This window comes from Prunus mume, linkage group LG2 (genome assembly GCF_029339155.1).
Source record: "Prunus mume cultivar Tortuosa linkage group LG2, ASM2933915v1, whole genome shotgun sequence".
Taxonomy (NCBI): Eukaryota; Viridiplantae; Streptophyta; class Magnoliopsida; order Rosales; family Rosaceae; genus Prunus; species Prunus mume.
The window spans coordinates 14,734,090-14,754,970 of NC_142699.1; the positions used below are offsets into that span (position 1 = coordinate 14,734,090).

Sequence of the window (20,881 nt, forward strand, 5' to 3'; positions counted from 1 at the left end):
TAAACTATGAGAAAATCACTTATTGTTAAAAATTGTTGTGAGAAAAAGCTATAAGGAAAAGCAAGTAATGAAATGCTTTCATTTTTTAATTATGTAGGAATCGGTTTTGAAGAGATATTGGGTTTAATGATTATACGGGAATCAGTACCAACAACACTTTTAACAAAAAGTTTACCAAACGCCAAATTGTTCTCTCACAGCTGGTTTCTCTCACATCAAATCTAACAATTAACGATATTTTAAACTATTTCAATGGATAAGGAGTGGGTTCAAACTCGGTTGAAATGAAAGGAGGCGAGCACATTGCACTTCAAATATGATGAAAGTCTACGACAGAAATAGGTTTCTGGTAGAAAATTTAAAATCTAAATTCGCAAGAAAAATAGAGCACCATCATTATTCTCATTAGGCCCAAAAAATAGCCGTAAAAATACACAAGGGCCACAACCCACAGATTGCAAACCCTGCAAGAGAAAAAAAGAGCGCTGTATTTGCAGGTTTACAGATAAGTAAAAAATGAATAGCTAGTGTACATTTTGGACGCTGTGAGTTTTGCTCACGAACATCCATATAACAGCAATTCACGCCTTGTGATTTAGTTCTTTTAGAGGTAGAATCAGTTGGGACTTATCTTGGTCCCGCTGAGAATGTAACCACCGAATGCATTCATCTGCATGCATGGATGGGTTCTTGAGGGAAGTACCTGCATCAATTTATTCAAAAAGAAAGGAACATCAGTCGATCTTTTCATCACAAGAATCATCATACAAACACTAAAACAACCAAACAGATGCATTAAGAAGACCAAACCAACCTGATATTCGCGTAGCCAAGGTTCTGAAATTTGCATGCCAATTGCCATTTTTCCCAGTTGTAAATTGTGCATGCATGTTGCAAGAGGCTGCATTTTAAAGACAATAGTTGTTTTAATTTAATCTTCCACCAAGAAGTGAAGAATCCGTCCGTATACACAAATCATTAATTTGGTATGATAAAGCATTTGAAGCTAACAACCTGAAGATACTGATGATAAATAGCAAAAGGAGCTGAATTTGACAAAAGTGGAAAGATCTCCTTAACTAAGCTCCAAGTATCCAGCTCTGGTGCTGCTATTATTAAACTGCAAAGAGAATGTGGACCTTATCAACCAGATGCTTCTTTCAACTAGTAAACTAAACATGCAACAACAATACTTACCAAGAGAAACCATGCGCTTTCCACGAGCTGATGATTTCCTGTGGTGCTTTTTCTCCCAGTTTTGCAGGTTTGGACATTTTGATTACTGGAGAACTGGTAGACTGAGGAATAACATCCGAGATCACATTTTCAGATACAAGAGAGACTTCTTCCACTCTGACTGGTGAAGTAATTCGGTCCTGTTAAAAAAGGATATCTGACACAATTTAGAAACTGCAAGCCCACAATTGTGCAGACAAAAAATGAGGAGCTGCTTACATTTGACTGACTTTCCATGTTACAAGAGTCCGAATCTTGACTTACTGGTTTTTGCAGACCATTTTGCACAGAGAAGAGATCAGTGAGAGGAGACCTCACAATCCTGGAACAAAAACATACATATAAAGATATCTCAAAAATTGGTCAAGTATGAAAAATTAATGCAAACCGAAGTGCACATGGAGTAGGTGGGGTGGGATCCATGATAATTTTGGCAAATCAACCGAAGAATAAAGAATTTTCACCCTGGTTATCTAGGCATAACAATCAACACCATAACCTAGGTTTATAATGCACTAGTATGAAATCCATGTGATGCACAGGTTCTTTGGAAAAAGCATAAAACAAAGCAATTAACAGAAATTAAGATTCCAGGAAGAGACGATCAATAATAACATTAACATTTGTCGATAGTATAATTGGAAAATATTGTTTCAATTTTCTTTTCTTTTTTTTTAACCAAGAAAAGAAAAAATAGTTTATTTTCTTTAATTTCATGAAACTGAAATTTGCCTCCAATTTCTTAATTCAATTTGCAGTCCTCCAATTTCTTAATTCAATTTGCAGTCCTCCAGTTTCTTTAGTTTCTTTTATGGCACAATGCCTGCATACATAAAGAGTAGCAGGATTTCATCTAACCGTATATCCTATAATAGTGCAACTCATAGGCAGATGTACCTCTTGCAAATTTCATCTCCGAAGTTGAATATCCTCGCTATATCAATAGGATAAGGCGAGCCACCAATGTATGTGTTGCAGACATAGCCCGCCCCTGTCAAACATACAGAAGCATTCAACATCCAAAATGTCATAAACAAATAGTCGCATTTGCACAAAGTGGCCACAACAAACAGATTTCCTTTTTTACTCTGGATATGGTTACACTTCATTTCACTACTTCAACACCCATAGATCTTGTTTACATACTTTAATTATAAATTGAAACCAACACATAGTAAAGGACACTTGGGGAAAAAATAAACATATAGCAAACCTCCTAAACGCTCTGCCACAGCACCAGTAAGAAGTCCTCCAACCATATCCACTACGAGGACATCAGAATTTGCAGAGACATTAGCCATGGAAAGCAGAAGAGATAATGTATCCATTCGCAAGAATCTGAATCAAAGGCAAACATGTAATTCATAAATTCTGAGCAAAAAATATGAGGAAGTCATTTACCAAAAGTAAAGGAAAATTCATAAGTCGCTATGTCGTTACCCAATTCTAGTCGGATACTTCTTTAAGTACGCCTCACATATACTGAGAGAAACAAGAAGAAAGACAAGTCAGTAAAAAGAATTTCAGATTCTGCCATTACAGATGCACATCCAGAACCCACCCAAACCAATGTTAATGCAGATAGTAGGGCTCTTCATAACTCTTTTAGCTTCAACTGCTTGTGGCGATGTGTCCTGTTTATTTTCTAATTCCACTTATTTGGAAATTCCACATCTTATATGGACCTCTGAATCATATAGCTTTAAATCCGAAACAACTTCATCATTAGATGATAAAATAACCAATGAAATAATAAACACCCAACAAGAATTACAGGAAGAACACTCCTGTCTTACATCAACCAATATCCCAAATTTCAATATAAGTGTCTCTCAAATTGTAACTATGACATATTTCAGAGAAGCTACTGATTCAAAAGTAAGAGGTAACCTTCTAGTGAAAGGGCGCCTCAGAAGTACAATGGGAGCATATTTCTTTTGCTTCTTAAGCCTATATTTCTCCTGCAGACAACAGACAGACAGGCAATTAGCTTATCTCAAATAAAGACGAAAGTAGCACTCACATTGTCTAATTTTACCTGTGAGAACACAGTCTTTTTCTCAAATGTCGCACTGTTCGCAATGAGAGCATCAACAATTTCATCACCAGTTGCACCCAGTCTGCATAAAAAATTGTCAGCCTCGGTTCTCGGAAGGAAGATAATATGCCAGGATAGTGAACACAGATAGAATATGTATTTTATCCCAAAAATTATAAGGCAGGTGGTGCACAAGTTTTAAGAGAGCTGCATCAGAAGTGTGCAAAGATACAAATTAAATCCTTGAACAGTTTGTTCTCACCGTCGCATCTCGTTTATGTCTTCACCAGTTAGGCTTTGCGCTTTATTGTTATCAACTAATGCCCGATTGTCTCTCAACTCATCTATTGACTGGCCATCACCTTTTTCTAGAACATTATTACCTGGAACATGAAATTTAAGATGAAACTAAATTTTACAGTAGAACACACTGCCATAAACATGCAAAATAAACAAAGAAAATAATCTGAAAATTTTGAAATAAAAAACAAAACCTTCTGTGGACGGAGTATAACGAGACAAATACGGCCCTTGCGCTCCGTTTTCAACGCGAAAGAAAGAACCAAAGGGGCAGCCAAGCAAGGGTTGCAGAGAACAATTCTTATTCCCAATCTTCAATGTCCTGCACATCCATTACACATTTAGCTGTGCTTATTTTAACTGAGCATGCGTGTGAATTTCCAAGACTGAGAGCAACAATTGAGAGCGAAAGACTTACGCTCCTGCGGAGAGACGAGCGAAAACCAAACGATCGCCGTCGTTGATGTCAAGCAAGACACTGCAACCTTCCCAGGTCGATCTAGGGCTTTCAAATAAATCGCTTTGGGGCTTATTTTCCGACATATCCAGTCTTTTATGTTATATTGAATATACACTCCCCTTATTATAGTCTTACCGCGGATCCCTTTCTCAATAAATTGAAGAACAGACTAGGAAGAATTTTAGTTGAAAACACAAATTATTAATATACAGGCATCAGAGATGCATTGCTGGGACTAGAAGAGTGTCTGAGTGACTGACGGGCTCGGATATTTCAGAAAGACAATTTGAAACGAAGCTATCAATAAAACCTTAAAAACCCAACTCCACTCGACAGTTAGCTAGGGTTTAGTGGAGTGTATGCCTTGAGGAAGATTTTAAGTTTAACAAGTGGGTTTTATCGAAATCCATACAAAATTTCGTCGCCACACATGTTTAAATACCAGAATGGTGAAACATTCAAAATATCAGAAAATACCTTTTGTTAATTCAAAAATTAAGAATTGAAATTATTAATTAAATGAGGATAATATGATAAATTCACATTTTTTATCTTTAAAAAATTAAAATTTTAAAAAAAATCAAATAATATATTCTATTTTTATGGAACACAACTACCCATTATCTTTTAAAATTTTAAAATAAATTTTAATTTTTTTTTAAAAAAGCCTCTTGCATGCATGGAAGTGCATACGAAGAGACTAGTTATTCATTAAATAACACGTATTTCAATTGTTGTTTGATATTACACGTTATGATTAACATCTCATTTTTGTCTTTTTTTTTTTCTTAAAGTACAAGATTTTACATTAACTTATCTTCAGATCACGCGGCTATACTCTGTAAATATATTCAAATATTTTAAAAATAATATCTCAATCTTTTTTAATTACTTTAAATAACAATTTTGCTTTAATTATTATTTATTTATTGAATAATTAATAATTAAATAATTTCATCAATTACTTAATAAATATTAATTAATTATTTTAAATTATTTTGGTTACTTTGTTTTTTATTTGTTATACAACATTGTTTATTTAGTTTAATATTTTGCAATTATGTAATATCTTAGACTTTTTAAATTATATTAAATATTATTTATGTTTTAATTATTATTATTTAATGAATAATTAGTATTTAAATATTTTAATTAATTTAATAAATTACTTAATAAATACTAATTAATTATATTTAGTTATCTTAAACATTTTTGTGGGCTTTAAAATTATTTTTAATATCCGAATATATTTTTTAAATAGTTTCAATTATTAGAAAATTATTTTAGTATTCCAAAAATGGTTTTAAAATAGTGCCCTAGAGTAGGTTTATAATTAAGGTTCGACTCTTGAGAATGGTTTTGGAACAAGTTTATAAGCTAGGGTTTTTAGTTTGAGACTCGAATTTAATGTTTAGAATCTAAAATTCATTTTAGGGATACTAAAATATTTTTCTATGATTTTTAGATAAATGAAACTATTTTCTAAAATGATATCGGAAATTAAAAATAATTTTAAAGTCCACAAGTTGGAGGGGGGAAATGTTATTAACTACTTGAGGTACAAGCTCGTTGTTATTTGAAAAAAAAATAAATAATAAGTACAATAGTTCGGATGGAGATAAAATAACATTCTCGACATTCGTTTGGATGAAGCAAAATAACTGGAGATTTAGTTAAAAGTTAGAAATTGAAGAGGAAAAATTGATATTTCCATTGGCTAGCAACTTAAGTAGGGAAATTATTAAATGACGTGAGGAAAAAATCATGAAAATTGGGGATAAAAATTGTTGAGTTTAATTTCCTCTAAAAATGCCTCATTTCGCAATTTCTATTGAGCATATGAATTTGTTTTTCCTGTAATTTTTGTTATTTACAAAATTTGACATACATATAAATTTAAATACTGGAATTGTTAATTTTCAGGAATTTAAATGTTGGAGATCTAAATTCTGTAATTTAGGAATTCTATGCAATTTTCATCTCCTTCATCCAAGGTTGTAGGTTTGGTTTCCCTCACTCAATATCAATTGTTTAAAAAAAAATGGTGTCCTTTGGCCCTAAAATATTGTTAATGGAGGCGAAATTAGTTTCAAAATAAAACTCTCAATTGAAAGACCGGCCCAATATTGACCATAAAAAAAGGAAAGACCGGCCCAATATTGACCATAAAAAAAAAAACAAAGACCGGCCCAATATTGACCATAAAAAAAAAAAAAGACCGGCCCAACCAAATAAAACTTTAGACTTTCAATTACACGTGGCGTTGTATCAGTACTGGTTCTATACTTTTTGGAATAGAACCGGCCGCACCCAACTAGTGAGCTTTCTGAAACTCATTAGGGTTCTTTACTCTACTCTCACACCCAAAATTTCTCCTCTCTCTCGCCGCTCAGGCCGCCGCACGCATCCGCCTCACTTCTTCTAGTCTCTATCATAATCTCAGCGTCCTCGAATCTCTCTCTAATCTCAGCCTCATCGCTTCCCTCTATCTCATCCGATCATTGGCGTCAGCTCCTTCGAATCTTGGGGCTGCGGCGTTGTCAATTTCCAGTACTTCATCCAACTACATTCGGTATGTGCTTGCCAATTTTATCTAATTTTAGGGTTTGTTCTGTGAATTTTAACTTAGGGTTTTTTAGAAAATTATTTTGGGGGCTTCGGTTTTAATTAGGGAGTTTATGTATTCTAAGTTAAATTCAAAGGATTCATAGCCTAATTTAGGGTTTAGCTATATTAAAAAATGAATTAGACTTTAGTTTGAAATTCAATTGGGATTTCGGTTTAAATTAGGGTTTTGAGAAAATTGAATTGGGGCTTAGCTGATTAATTGGGGTTTAAATTCGATCTGGGGTTCAGTGATTATTTGGAGTGAAAAATTCAATTAGGGTTACGCTGCTGCTACTTCTGTTTGTTTTCAATTGGGAATTATTATTGGCAATTGGTTTGTGTTGAGTGTTCATGAGTGGTATGATGATTTACTATTTACTGATTATATGTAATTTAGTAATGTCTGCATATTTGTAATTGGGGGTTTATATGTAGACAAAGAAAGAGAGCAGATGTCTCTAATCTCTTGTTATATGTAATTGGATGGTTTACTGATTACATGTACTATTACCTAATATAGACAAAGTAAGAGAGCAGATGTCTCTTATCTCTTGTATTGTCAGTGTGCATTTGATCTTTTGCTTAATTTGATCGGTCGATTTACTGTGGATAGAAGAAGATTAGGAGATGGCAGATCGGTTAACCCGTATAGCAATAGTGAGCTCCGACAGATGCAAGCCTAAGAAGTGCCGCCAGGAATGCAAGAAGAGCTGTCCTGTTGTCAAGACTGGTATATTATAATTCCCTTTCTTTCTTATATTATTTCTTGTATTTTATATGTAATATATGTATATATGTGTGTGTGTGTGCCTGTTTCTATTCATAAACAAGATAAAATCAGGATTAATTGAATTGCTCGAGATAATGGTTCTTTTGTTTTCGCAAAAACAAGCATATCTTTTCTTGTTGCTTGAGATATGATATTGCTATTATGTATATGTGATGCACAAATCCTGATTACTTGGATTCCTCAGCTGGTTGTTTATCATGTGAACTGTTATTTATCCCCAAACATAGTATTCCTTTTCAAATCATTATGAAAGCTACTTGTGATGGGAGTATGTCTTGATGATCATGTTAAGTAAATATAAGGAAATAAAGGAAATAGAATGCCTCCTGCAAGGAGAAATACCCAGAAACTTTATTAAGCTCGAAGCTAGCTATTCAAAGGGATTACATCGTATATAAAACCAAACAAAGATTCTAAGAAAGGTTACTCAAAATACAGACATGAGCTCCTGCATATGGTGAGGCGGCTCCAGACACACACACACACACACAGAGATAGATAGATATATATATATATATATATATATATTTCTGTGTTGACGAGTTCTTGTCATGCATTATTGTAGCGCTATGTTTACTTCTATATAAATGAGCTGCTTTTTGAATTATCTTGTCTTGACTCAGACTTGATTTAAATGGTTGACCTTTATACAAATATACGATCTTATCTGATTAATCTGCAGGTAAACTATGTATCGAGGTTACCCCTGCATCCAAGATTGCTTTTATCTCAGAAGAATTGTGCATTGGGTGTGGTATCTGTGTTAAGGTCTGTAGAAAGTGTTGTTACTGTCATTTTTCTTGTTCTATACACTAGTCATGTTTTAAAGGCATTCTTTGGACTCTATACCATCTGATGATGCAGAAATGCCCATTTGAAGCAATCCAAATTATCAACTTGCCAAAGGATTTAGACAAAGATACAACACATCGTTATGGGCCTAACACTTTCAAACTACACAGGTTAGTTCCTTATCACATTATATGGAAGTGATCCCTTAAGCATTTGTGTGGTTTGGGATAACAGAAATTTACAATTTCAGGTTACCAGTCCCAAGGCCAGGGCAAGTACTTGGTTTGGTTGGAACTAATGGCATTGGGAAGTCAACTGCCCTAAAAGTTTTGGCTGGAAAGTTGAAACCAAATTTAGGTCGTTTCAATGTAATACATCTGACAAAACTTCCCCCTTCTCTGATAAGTATATCATTTTTTTTCAAGTTGGTTTTGGTGCATTCTTTGATTATGTTATGTTTCTCTTTTTTTGGGCAGAATCCTCCAGATTGGCAGGAAATTTTGACCTACTTTCGAGGATCTGAGTTGCAGAATTATTTTACCCGTATCCTGGAAGACAATTTGAAGGCACCTTTTGATTTGATGTTCATAATGTTTCATATGGAATTGGAAATGAGTTTAGCTTTTTAGACAAACGTTTTGGACATTTAATGCATGTTTTTCTTAGATAGTTATGTTTATTTATCTTCTTTTTTTTGGGCTTTCTATTTGGTTTGTGTTTTAGTTGTCTGTAAAGATCATTTTGGGTTGTCTCTGACTCTGGTTAATCGGGTTGAAGACCCAGATACCTCGAGTTGTTGAAAGAAAAAGTTAAAACATATTTATTTTAGAACTACGACTTTGAATTTCATTATGTATGAACTCAGTGGCCTACTTTATAGTACTACAGAGCTAAGTTGTGGTGAAATCTCCTAGTGCTTGCTATTCAAGATAGTTCATAGGCTGCTTCCAGTACTGGGTGGGTGATCTTAATGCCATTAATGGGATGGTCAAGATATAGTTGAACGTAAACAATTTGGTGAATGGAAATATTATTTGCATCTCATGATAATGAATTTAAGACAGAAATGCCTAGAAGTATGATACTTGAAAAAAATGCTTGATGCAGTATATGAACCATGTTCAGTGCCTCTTCTGGCCTAATAATTTCAGATTTTTTTTATAAAAGGGTTTAGTCTAGACAAACAAAGTTGCATGCATTTCAATTTTTTGGCCATCATTGGTTGTGTCTAGCACTTATATTGTTTTATGTAATATTTTTGTCTTCCTGTTAATTGCATTTTTGTAATTCTCTTTTCATTTAACAGGCCATTATAAAGCCCCAGTATGTTGATCACATTCCAAAAGCAGTTCAAGGAAATGTTGGGGAGGTGCTCAACCAGAAAGATGAAAGGGATATGAAGGAAGAACTGTGTGCTGATCTTGAGCTGAACCAGGTTATAGATCGTAATGTAGGGGATTTATCAGGTGGGGAGCTTCAAAGATTTGCCATTGCTGTTGTTGCCATACAGAATGCAGAGATATATATGTTTGACGAACCTTCAAGTTATCTTGATGTGAAACAGAGGCTTAAAGCAGCCCAAGTTGTCCGATCTTTGCTCAGGCCTAATAGGTCTATTTTTTTAATATTTGACTTCCTTCAAATTTTCATTTGCACGTTTGTGTTGGATTTCTTGATTGTCTTCTTGCATCTTTAGCTAATAGTTATATATCCTTGTATTTTCAGCTATGTAATTGTTGTGGAGCATGATCTTAGTGTCTTGGATTACTTATCAGACTTCATTTGCTGTTTATACGGGAAACCGGGTGCATATGGAGTTGTAACTCTTCCTTTCTCAGTTAGAGAAGGAATTAACATCTTCTTGGCCGGATTTGTTCCTACAGAAAATCTTAGGTTCCGGGATGAATCTCTGACCTTTAAGGCAAGATTATAAATTTTGTCCATGAAATGCTCTTTTGACTTATCAGTACTTTGTGATTCACTTTTTTTTTTCCTTTACTAGGTTGCTGAGACTCCACAGGAAAGTGCTGAGGAAATTGAGACATATGCACGATATAAATACCCATCTATGACTAAAACTCAGGGAAACTTTAGGCTTCGTGTTGTTGAGGGAGAATTTACGGATTCTCAAATTATTGTTATGCTGGGTGAGAATGGAACAGGGAAGACAACATTTATCCGTATGCTGGTATTCATTCCTTTGATATCTTTCTTTTTAAAAATTCAGTCATAATCACTTTGCAGCTTGAGACATTGAGTTAGCATACACTTGTCCAATTTGCAGGCTGGTCTATTGAAACCTGATATTGTAGAAGATTCCAATGTGGAGATACCTGAATTCAATGTTTCTTACAAACCCCAGAAAATCAGTCCAAAATTTCAATCCACTGTCAGACACTTGTTACATTCAAAAATTCGTGATTCATATACCCATCCCCAGTTCATGTCAGATGTGATGAAGCCTCTTCTTATTGAACAATTGATGGATCAAGAAGTTGTGAATCTCTCTGGTGGAGAGCTGCAAAGGGTTGCATTATGCTTATGCCTCGGGAAGGTAAATGCTTGGTTGAGCTTTTTCATGTTTCTCGGTTATGAATTTCAGAAGCCTGAAATTTTCAAGAAACATTATTTTTTGATTTCCTGTTGTAGAAAAATCAGTAGTGTTGGCTTTTCCTTATTTTCAGCCTTGCAAGTATAGTAGGAAGGGAGATGTTGGGTTATTGATGTGAATAAATAAAATGGGCCTTTGTTTCTTGGGATGGATCCCTTTCAACACTTTACAGTACCCACCTCTTGTATTTGATGCCTTGGATGCATCTGAGTAGGCTGGAATTGACTGTGTTTGGAAGTTGGGAATGGGTTAAGGGTGTTCTCTTTTCTTTTTTCTCTAATGTAAGTATTTGGGGATTGCCATTGTCCCCAACTAAAAGCAAGTATCTGCCATTTTGTTTGAGTTTTTCAGTCCTCGAACAATATCATGACCGCATGTTTGAGTTTTTCCATGCATCTGTTTTGGTCCCTGCATTTGGTTTCGGTTTTTCTTTTTTATCATTTGACGCCAGGAAGGCGATTACTTGTAGTTTTGTGTTGTTCTAACTGGTGAAAGTGCATGCGGATCAGCTTTAACTGATACATTTTATTTTTCTTAATGCAGCCTGCAGATATCTATCTTATAGATGAACCAAGTGCCTATCTTGATTCTGAGCAGCGTATTGTTGCTTCAAAAGTCATAAAGAGGTTTATCCTACATGCTAAGAAAACTGCATTCGTGGTTGAACATGACTTTATTATGGCTACCTACTTGGCAGATAGAGTTATTGTCTATGAGGGGAAGCCATCAATTGATTGTGTTGCAAATTCTCCACAGTCATTATTGACTGGGATGAATCTATTCTTATCTGTAAGTGTTGCAACTTCTTCTTTTCAGTCAATTATTTTGGCGTCCTACTATGAAGAGGGAGAGTAGTGTGTGATAATAGGAATATAATTTTGAAATTGGTCATTCTTTGTGCATAATCACAACTTCCTCCTGCTAACTGGTTTTATTTGTACCACCACTCTGAAAATGAGTCTTAAAAGGGATAAGCTGTTAGAAACCTAAATAGCATGTTATTGGAACTGCTCTCTCTCCACAAGTAATTTTCATTGATTTTTGGAATGCTGCATGCAGCATCTTGATATCACATTTCGACGTGACCCCACTAACTACCGCCCAAGAATCAACAAATTGGAGTCAACGAAGGATAGGGAACAAAAAGCTGCTGGATCCTATTATTACTTGGATGATTGATATAACCACGAAGGTATGCTTCATTCGTTACTCTGTTTATTCCATGTTTGTTTTGGCATCTTTGATATTTACCGGTGTTTTACTTTGCAGTTTTGGCCAAATTTAGAGGGCTTCAATGTGATCTAATAATGGAATCCCGGCTGAGTCATGACATGCTGACAAATGATGGGAGGTCCTTTGTCTGTGAAGAGGTGATGTTTGTTTACCAGTGAGTTTCCGTGAATGAGAGTTTCCAGGCCCTTCCATATTGTTGCTAGTTGAGTACATTATGCCCTATGTGTGCTTGCACTTATCCCAATTTTGTTAAAATTTGTCTCTGGGCGACGGAATCTAAATGTACAATGGTCTCTCATAGTATCAATTTTTCTTTCTTTTTGATTAACTTTTGTGCTTCCAGGGTTTATGTAACTTTTGTCTCTGCCATTATGATTTTTAGTTTTCACACCAGAAATGCATGGGTGTTTTAACTCTGAATTAAAAAGAAGTTTGCTTCATATTTGCACATGACGGGTTTGATTGATGGGCAGGATTTGATGAACCACCTTTTCTAACTGCACAGAGGAGGTACCACTCTCCTGCCATGTTTGTTTGGTGAAGTGCCAAACGAAAAATCTGAAAAGATGAGGATAATAGATATTTTATTGTCTTGTCTGGTGTGTGATTGAATTGGATTATGATTATATGGTTATACCTACGGTCCTTTGGATTTAGATATTTTACCACATCAATTATGATGATGCAAACTCATTATGTTAGATTACGGCCCTTTGTTTGTACTGACTTGGGAGATTTTTATTTGTACCAAGCCAACCAACAAGTATGTTGATTTCCCCATTTTAAGTTTTGTTTGTATTTTTTTTATATATAAAAGTAATCTCCTAATTTCTTAAAATCCCCTAGTAAATTTTTAACAAATTTGGAATGGTCTGGTCTGGGTCAGGTCAAAAAAATTCCTTCATATCGGAGAAGTGTTGTGTGAGTCCATCTAAAAGAGTCCGTGATCGCACTCTCCTCCTTGTAAAAGAGGCGTTGACAGAGCCGATGAGCATTTTCTTTGTAATAATCAGATTCTCTTGTCTTGTCCTCCGATTAATATCCTGTAGTCTGGATATGCGATATGTAACAACTAAGAAGATGGAGGAGGAGGAAGAGAGAGGGCTTCATCAACCATGCTCAAGTTTCTGTCCTTGAATAACAAATACCTCAATTAAGTTTTTTTTATTATTGGTTCGGGGGAGAGGGTTTACACGAAGATTCTTGGATGCTTGGGGGTTTCAAACTTCTGCCCATAGAACTTGAGACCAAAGAGTTAAACCAACTGAGCTATACCTTATTGGCGAACGCTAGCAATATTCTCTCTTCATTTTATTTTTCTGCTGAACGCCAGCAATATTAATGTGCTCTTAGTTTGAAAGAAGAAGAACAATGTACGTACTCATAGGTAGCTCCAACGATACTGGTACTTTTAATAATGTGTTAATTGTTTAATGTTTGTCGAGTTAGAGAGTTCGATTCCAATTTCCATACCATGATGGATTAATTGGATGATGCAGATGCAGATGCAGCCCTGACCTGAGTGAGTTGGAACTTGAGAACCGACATGGAGATGAGACACCGCTTCCTTCCACTCCTTATCTATCTTAAGGCAGTGGTTGGTTGGTTGGCCAAAACCATCTCACTTCCAACTTAACTAAAACCAACCACTCCCAAATTTTTCTACTAATTAATTAATTAATTGACATATATAGGGAATTACAAAATGAGGGTTTGCAATGTGAATGTGACTTATGATTGATGAGACTTAGAAATGAATCAATCTTTCCATGTGGTAGATAGATATATGCAAATTGCAATGCATGTGGGAATTGATAATCCATATAATATAAAGATGTGTAGCATTATTTATTATCTTCATCATATGGCACTGGCACTGCTAGCCTTACCCTTAGCCTGTATATATATAAAAGAGATAGATAGATAGATAGGAATCTTAATTGGTAAAGTAGGCAAGAGTAGAGGACGAGCTGCATGCGACACGAATGAAATGAATCAGCTCGTATTGATGATACTGACTAGTCTAGTGACACAGGGTTCTTTCTTTCTGAGGCCAGTAAGCTGGCTGGCAGGCACACACATGTCAATGATATCATGATTCTACAGACACAGCAGCCAGCCTACTTTGCATTGCAATTTCCATGGTGTTTCAATGAATCAAAGAATTTAGATAATACAAGGATTATTGTTAATTTCAGGGTCCCTCTCCCTCATATGAGTCATATTCATATATTCATTCATGTTACATATGCATGACAGCGGGAAACATTGACGGTGGAATAAAAATTGGACACTTCCTATTCTTTCTCCGCTTGTCTCTTTGGCTTATGCACTTTTCCTTTTCGATTCCATCATCATTTTGCACACTTATTAACGGAAATATTCACCGCAGCTTTAGGGACAATATTTCCACTGCCCCTCTATCATCAATCATGATTCATGCACTTTTCCTTTTTGATGCTTGCTTGGCTTGCTTCCCCGATTTTCTACCCATGCAGTAGAAAATTCTTGACATGTTTCTTCTTCTTTTTTCTTTTTCTTGAAAGACTTTCTGACTTTTCAGTGCAAAAGGAACTTGTTCACTCAAGAAAGAGAATAAACAAAGGCCCAAGAAAGCACAAGAGAATAGCTCCAATAACACACGCATCAGCAGCATACAATACAAGCACATATCATCTCCACAACCACGACAAGCCGTCTAACCAAATCGCACTCGCACACAACATGTTACACCACTCAATCAAATCGCCCTGCATCTTGTGGGCCACCCCACTCACATCTCACACCACTCAATCAACCGTTCAATCCATGTGTACCTGCTCTGTGATTCAACCCAGTCAATCAAAAGGTCAACCCTCTTCCATTATGCCTCATATCAAACTCGTACATAAGACAAACACAGTAGCTATGCTTGCTAACCCGAAACAAAATAGAAAAATATTAATTTATTACCAAAAAAAGCAATAAAATAATGAAGTAGACCCACCACACTGGACGACCTCCCGCTTTGCCTTTGCTTATTATTAGTTATTTACCCACATCTCGAATCCATCTCTCCCCACTACACAAACAAAACCATCCCAAGCTTCAAATATTTATTTATTTTTATGAAAAGAGCAGCAGAGAGCTTCTTCTTCAATTCTATTATTTCTCTGCTTTAGTTTCTGTTGGTGATCTGCTTTTTTATGGCTCTGCTTACTTTTGTACCTGAGGCCACGGAGCCCAAGAACAAGAAGAAAGCACCACCACCATCAAAACGCAGGCAAAAGCAGTCGTCGAGCTCTAAAAAGCAACAAAACCCACCATCCTCATCCTCATCCTCATGGGACCAGATCAAGAACCTGCTCACCTGTAAACAGATCGAAGGTTCAAGAGTTCATGACCCATCAAAGAATCATAACATCGCCAATGGTGGCGCAGGCGCAGCTGCTGCCGGGTACTCGAAACTGGGGTCTTCTTGCAGCTCCATTTGCAGCTTCAGAGATGTCGTTCATGGCAACACCAGGGTTGTTCACAGAGCCGACAACTCGCCTGAGAGTAGCTCGCTGGGTCAGGAAACTGGGTTACTGGGTCGGAAACATGTGACTCGGTCATCAACTCGGTCTTCCTCCTCTAGATCCAACGCTACTGGGACTGGTGCTGCTTATAATACTACGTCTTCGCCTCCTCCTCCTCCAGAGGAATGCAATTCAGGAAGCTCTCAGGCTGTTATGAGTGCCACATGATCGTTGACCCTAGCAGGTATACATTTTTAATTTAATTTATCTCCAACATATAATATGCTCGTTACATTTCAGGTACCCAATTTACATATCTAGAAATTAATATGGAGAAGTAATTTTATAAATGTTCAGGTACCCAATTCCGAGGTCTAGTGTTTGTGTTTGCTCTCAGTGCGGAGAGATCTTCCCCAAGATGGATAGTTTGGAACATCACCAAGCAATTCGCCATGCGGGTAACTACTGTATACTATATACATGCTAATTAATATATATGCTAATCTTTTTATTATTCATTTCATGATGCTGAATTTTCTTCATATTTCTTTTACTGTTTCATCATTACCAAATTTCTATTATAATATTGGACATTTTTGTTAATAGCTAAGGGCTGTTTAGTTTTTACTTTTTATTTTTTCGCGCTGTAGTATAAAGGAAAAAGAGGGAGAATGAAAGTGAGAATGAGAAGGAAGATGAGAGGAATGAGTAACAAAAGTGAAAACAAAAACTAAAAGCTGAAATCCATTTGAAATTGTTTTCACTTTTGTTACTCTTCCCTCTCATGATCTTATCCCCTCTCTCAATTTCATCATCACTCTCATTCTTACTCTCATTGTTCTCCATATTCTAACACAAAAAATAAAAAATAAAAACTAAAATTAAAATGATTTTCAAACTAGCTCTAAAACGTTTTCAATAGAGTTTATAGCTTAAAATCTTTTTATAGGTTTGAATACTTAGCTCCAACAATTTTGAAATAAAAACAATTGAAAGATTTGTAAAGTTAGCATAAGGATTGATTGCACCTCATAAAGGCAGTCAACTTCATGAGTACAAACCTACAGCTGTCCATGCATGACCGAATAAATGACACTGATATGTAAGGTGGCCTGTCTTATTAATTCGAGAAGAAAGACTGCCCCACTTTTCTGACGTTAAAACTCAGCAATCCTGACGCTACCTATATTTTCATTCATTGGGTCTTTTACAAATTCTATAAATTAGTTTTAATTAAACAAAGATTCCATTATAATTTATAAGAATATAAAGGTAGATTAAAAAGTAATAATATCTTAATTTTGTATTCGCTCAGTATCGGAGCTCGGAGTTGAAGATTCCGGCCGAAACATTGTGGAGATAATATTCAAATCAAGCTGGCAGAAGAAAGACATTCCCATCTGCAAGATCGAACGGATACTAAAGGTTCACAACACGCAGCGCACGATCCAAAGGTTCGAGGACTGCCGGGATGCCGTGAAGAACCGTGCGCTGGGCACCACACGAAAGAACCCCAGGTGCGCAGCGGACGGGAACGAGCTGTTGCGATTCCACTGCGCCAGCATCTCGTGCACGCTCGGCGCACGTGGCTCGTCCAGCTTGTGCGGCTCCGTACCGGGCTGCGGAGTGTGCACGATTATCAGGCATGGCTTCCAAGGCAAAGCCGGAGGGGAAGGGGGCAAGGGAGTGCGGACCACTGCCAGCAGCGGTAGGGCCCACGACTCCTTGAGCTGTACGGACGGGCGTAGGGCCATGCTGGTGTGCCGTGTCATTGCTGGCAGGGTTAAGCGCATTGCGGACGATGCGCCGACGGAGGAGGATGCGTTGTCGTCCTTGTCGGCTCCTGGCTCCTACGATTCTGTAGCCGGATTCGCCGGATTATATTCAAATCTCGAGGAGCTGGTGGTTTATAATCCGAGGGCCATCCTCCCATGCTTCGTAGTCATTTACCAGGCTCTAGAGTCGTGATTAACGTCGTCGTTTTTAAACCCTATTTGGCGTTCCTCTTCATTATCTTAGTGTGATCAAAGGTCAACTGTACTGACTTGTCTATTTTTCGGGTTGATTCATGTGTTGGTGTATATAGATGATATTCTCTATCATTTTCACATGGTAATGCTAGTGAGGCCTACTTTTTTTGGTTTCTTCTATGTTTGTTTAATAGGTTTAGTTCAACTAATCAACTGCAAGTGTTTTTGTTAAATTAATATTAAACTGTTTTATCAATGGGGCAAGCTATAATTTAATTAAAAATGAGTGTCCAGAAGCTGTCCGTCTTCTTCTTTCTAATCTTCTTTCAGACAAATTGTGATGAAAACAATGAACATTCATGCGACCGATGAAGATGGTATATATATGATATATCTACCCAGTAGAAGTAGAGTAAGAGACAAAGCAACTGCAAGTTTTAAGAGGTAGGCATTGATCTGTCATCATCTTCAATGGACGCCTTTCACTGTCTAAACTTATAACTCTTTATTATTTCATCATTCATGGTGGGTCTCCTTAAGTCATGTTTTGATGAGAGGTCATATTCAAGCATATGAAAGCCAGTGCCACAAGCCCCCAAACCAATATTTAGGCAACCTAGCCTAGCTAGCTGCAGATCAGAGGCATGCGTACGTAGAGAGATTTCCTCTTTCATACAATTTGTTTGTCATTTTTCTTGATAATAATTCAGCAGCTAGAAAGTGAAAGATTCTTAGAGCATACCGATATGTCTAAAAGTGTCAAATAGACATTTAACGATTAGAAATAACATCTCACATCACTTCAATTGATGTGTCAAAGATGATGTGGAATGAATGAAAGTTGAGATGTTATATCCTAAAAGCAAGATGTCAAATGAATATTTTATTATTTTTAAAAGATAGTTGATTTACTTTCATTTATTTTTATTTATTTTTTTATTCTTTATCTTAAATGATTTGACTGTTACAATAATTATTTATTTGACATATCGGGTGAAGTGTAAAACTATGTAAATGTCAAATTGCACATCAGCCATCAAATTTAAATTTGATGTTTGATATTTAACATATCCCTTTCCAACCGATGTGTCAAACGTGTTACATAGATATTTAACGACTAGAAAAATATCTCACATCACTCCAACCGATGTGTCAAAGTGATGTGGAATGAAGACTGGAGGTTGATATGTTATTTTTGACATCCCAAAAGCAATATGTCAAATGAATATTTTATTATTTTTTTTTTCTTTTCTTTTTAATTAAAAATAAATCAATACTAAAATGTAATAAAATAATAATTTAATTTGACATATCGGGTGGAGTGTAAAGCCGTGTGAGATGTCAAATTGCCACATCAGCCATCAAATTTAAATTTGATATTTGGTATTTGACATATCCCTTGGAGATGCTCTTAGGCGGTTATCTATCTCTCTAAGCAAAGATTTGTGCCCCCACTAAGCCAGATTAAATGGGGCCACGTGAGATAATCTCCGAATTACTGCAAGTACATTGTGACCTTAGACCCCAAAGAAAAAAAAATCACCAAGTTGACAGATGATATATAATTGTGTGCACATGCGTCATTGTTTCTAATGTTAGAATACTGTGAAAAAAAAAAACCCTAACAGTTTAATTTATTGCATCAGCGATTCAGCGCAGTGATGGATTATTGCACTAGTTATGGAAGATAGTATATATAAGTAGAGAAGGAAAGGAAGAAGCAGCTAGGTTTCCCAAAAATCATGTTTAATATGTAATCCCCGTTGAGATTACTGACAATCTTGCACGTAAAAACATGCTAATAGAAGCTCTACTGCAGGTCAGCCAGTGGCCCATGCTCTAGTGTAAAATTCTAATTAAGGCTCCTGCTAGCTTTGACAGCGCAACTAATCTTACTTAAACTTACTAATACATATATCTTACTGAGGCTTATTACACAAACAAGAATCCTAGCGTGGGGCGGGCTCTCTCTTTGTATGGTAAGTAAATTGATAAATTAAATTAAACAGTAGCTAGTTGGCTAGCAAAGCATATTGACAAATGACAGGTATAAGTGGCAGTCTACCAACCAAATTACCAATCGAGGTCGCTCTGCGCTTCTACTTATATTTAGTTTAACGTAACTTTCTAATTATAGACAAGACACTTAAGACACACACACCCCAACTGGTTATTTGTCCTTTATAGTAGCCAGCCATTAGACTCCATGTCCATCGATGTATGACCAAAAACACTCATTGATGAAGTCCACGTGAGATGTAAGTAGGTTTCCTTTGTCAATGTGGGCCGAACCTGTCAATTCATTAACTTCTTCCATGCCACATCGAGTGGATCGCCTAATTAAGTTTGATCCTGTGATTTGGTGAGGCCCAAAGGCCATTCCCTTTTTATCTGCTAGTATTATTAGAGTATCTACAGTTGGGGGAATGTAAATTCGAGTGTAAAGTCGTTTTACATCCCTTTACATCTGTAAATATATTTTTGCTATAATATAGGGTGTAAATTGGGGGTGTAGTCGTGGGTCCCAGCCTTTTATATTGACTTTTCTTCATTTTTCTTCTCTTTTCTCGGGTGGGTCCCGCCTGCAAGAGATGTAAAAATAGATGTAAATATACATTTTATTTTACATCCTTATGGTGGTGATATATATTTACATCTATTTACATCTCCTCATTGGAGACGATTTGGTGACTCATGGTGTATATTTAACATACACCCTCATATACACCTCCCAACTCTGGATGCTCTTATTAAGAAACTATAACACATTTTCTGCAAGTTTGGGTGGGAAGGCCAATTGCTCAAAGATATGCTTCAATTGACATTGAAAGAGGCGAATAGGAGGAACACATGCATGCCATGTAGGCAATTAACGTAAATTTTGACGGTGACGTTAACATCAAAATTGTATTCCAAAAAATTAGGGTACATGATTGTTAAAATTAAGAGTGCATAGACAAACATGTCTTAAGAGTGAGAATTCAGAGTACTGAATTGAAATTAACCTTAAAAATAAAATAAAGATTCAGAAATTCCATCAATCCATCAGGGGTTGAAGGTATTATTATGAGTCCCAAAAGAAGAAAAAAAAAAAAAAAGAAAGAAAAAGGTTCTGTTCATGAACAAGTTATCACAGAATATGATGATTTGGTTACAAGGTATGAATGAACATCCAATAAAGAAGAAAAAAAGGAGAATGACATCATAAGCAATTAAGGTGGTCAATAAAGAAATGACTTATTTATGACCAGGCTGGGCCCAAAAAAGAAGAAAACATTTCCATCTTTCAATTTGTTTTCTTTAACAATGAACAGCACAATTATGACAGAGAATTTGGAAGTGATTTT

General features: G+C 36.0%; 3 protein-coding genes across 6 annotated transcripts; 2 read left to right on the top strand and 1 right to left on the bottom strand.

Moving 5' to 3' along the window:
- Positions 1–370: 370 nt before the first annotated feature.
- LOC103321261 (eukaryotic initiation factor 3 gamma subunit family protein) lies at positions 371–4,457 on the bottom strand. Of its 3 annotated transcripts, none has more exons than XM_008223054.2 (13): positions 3,993–4,455; positions 3,769–3,896; positions 3,537–3,657; positions 3,275–3,356; positions 3,127–3,197; positions 2,677–2,718; positions 2,450–2,574; positions 2,134–2,227; positions 1,501–1,558; positions 1,198–1,376; positions 1,015–1,120; positions 815–901; positions 371–703 (listed from the first exon to the last, which is right to left on the bottom strand). In XM_008223054.2, the coding sequence occupies exons 1-13, from the start codon at positions 4,115–4,117 to the stop codon at positions 617–619; spliced, it is 1,305 nt and encodes a 434-aa protein (XP_008221276.2). In that variant the 5' UTR covers positions 4,118–4,455; the 3' UTR covers positions 371–616. The 3 variants fall into 3 exon arrangements, with proteins under 3 accessions (XP_008221276.2, XP_008221275.2, XP_088901691.1); XM_008223053.2 differs by having other exon boundaries at positions 1,456–1,558; positions 3,993–4,451; XM_089045565.1 differs by lacking the exon at positions 1,015–1,120 and having other exon boundaries at positions 1,456–1,558; positions 3,993–4,457.
- A 1,893-nt stretch (positions 4,458–6,350) lies between these two features.
- On the top strand, positions 6,351–12,395 carry LOC103321259 (ABC transporter E family member 2). Of its 2 annotated transcripts, none has more exons than XM_008223050.3 (13): positions 6,351–6,606; positions 7,255–7,371; positions 8,114–8,199; positions 8,296–8,393; positions 8,474–8,591; positions 8,700–8,789; positions 9,530–9,834; positions 9,949–10,144; positions 10,226–10,411; positions 10,508–10,777; positions 11,378–11,623; positions 11,894–12,026; positions 12,104–12,395. In XM_008223050.3, exons 2-12 carry the CDS (start codon positions 7,269–7,271, stop codon positions 12,011–12,013), a joined length of 1,818 nt encoding a protein of 605 aa, XP_008221272.1. In that variant the 5' UTR covers positions 6,351–6,606; positions 7,255–7,268; the 3' UTR covers positions 12,014–12,026; positions 12,104–12,395. The 2 variants fall into 2 exon arrangements, with proteins under 2 accessions (XP_008221272.1, XP_008221273.1); XM_008223051.3 differs by having other exon boundaries at positions 7,258–7,371.
- Positions 12,396–15,113: 2,718 nt separating this feature from the next.
- LOC103321258 (C2H2-like zinc finger protein) lies at positions 15,114–17,712 on the top strand. The gene is made up of 3 exons (XM_008223049.2): positions 15,114–15,808; positions 15,922–16,022; positions 16,880–17,712. The coding sequence occupies exons 1-3, from the start codon at positions 15,750–15,752 to the stop codon at positions 17,530–17,532; spliced, it is 813 nt and encodes a 270-aa protein (XP_008221271.2). The 5' UTR covers positions 15,114–15,749; the 3' UTR covers positions 17,533–17,712.
- Positions 17,713–20,881: the final 3,169 nt, after the last annotated feature.

Bases quoted from the DNA above. Each gene is read 5' to 3' on its own strand.
- LOC103321261 (XM_008223053.2), bottom strand. From the start codon at position 4,117: ATGTCGGAAAATAAGCCCCAAAGCGATTTATTTGAAAGCCCTAGATCG. The intron at 3,198-3,274 runs GTAAAATTAGAC...TGTTGTCTGCAG, and splicing joins AAAAGACTGTGTTCTCACAG to GAGAAATATAGGCTTAAGAA. The intron at 1,377-1,455 runs GTAAGCAGCTCC...CTTTTTTAACAG, and splicing joins ACATGGAAAGTCAGTCAAAT to GACCGAATTACTTCACCAGT.
- LOC103321258 (XM_008223049.2), top strand. From the start codon at position 15,750: ATGCAATTCAGGAAGCTCTCAGGCTGTTATGAGTGCCACATGATCGTT. The intron at 15,809-15,921 runs GTATACATTTTT...ATAAATGTTCAG, and splicing joins ATGATCGTTGACCCTAGCAG to GTACCCAATTCCGAGGTCTA. The intron at 16,023-16,879 runs GTAACTACTGTA...GTATTCGCTCAG, and splicing joins CCAAGCAATTCGCCATGCGG to TATCGGAGCTCGGAGTTGAA.
- LOC103321259 (XM_008223050.3), top strand. From the start codon at position 7,269: ATGGCAGATCGGTTAACCCGTATAGCAATAGTGAGCTCCGACAGATGC. The intron at 7,372-8,113 runs GTATATTATAAT...ATTAATCTGCAG, and splicing joins CTGTCCTGTTGTCAAGACTG to GTAAACTATGTATCGAGGTT. The intron at 8,394-8,473 runs GTTAGTTCCTTA...TTACAATTTCAG, and splicing joins AACACTTTCAAACTACACAG to GTTACCAGTCCCAAGGCCAG.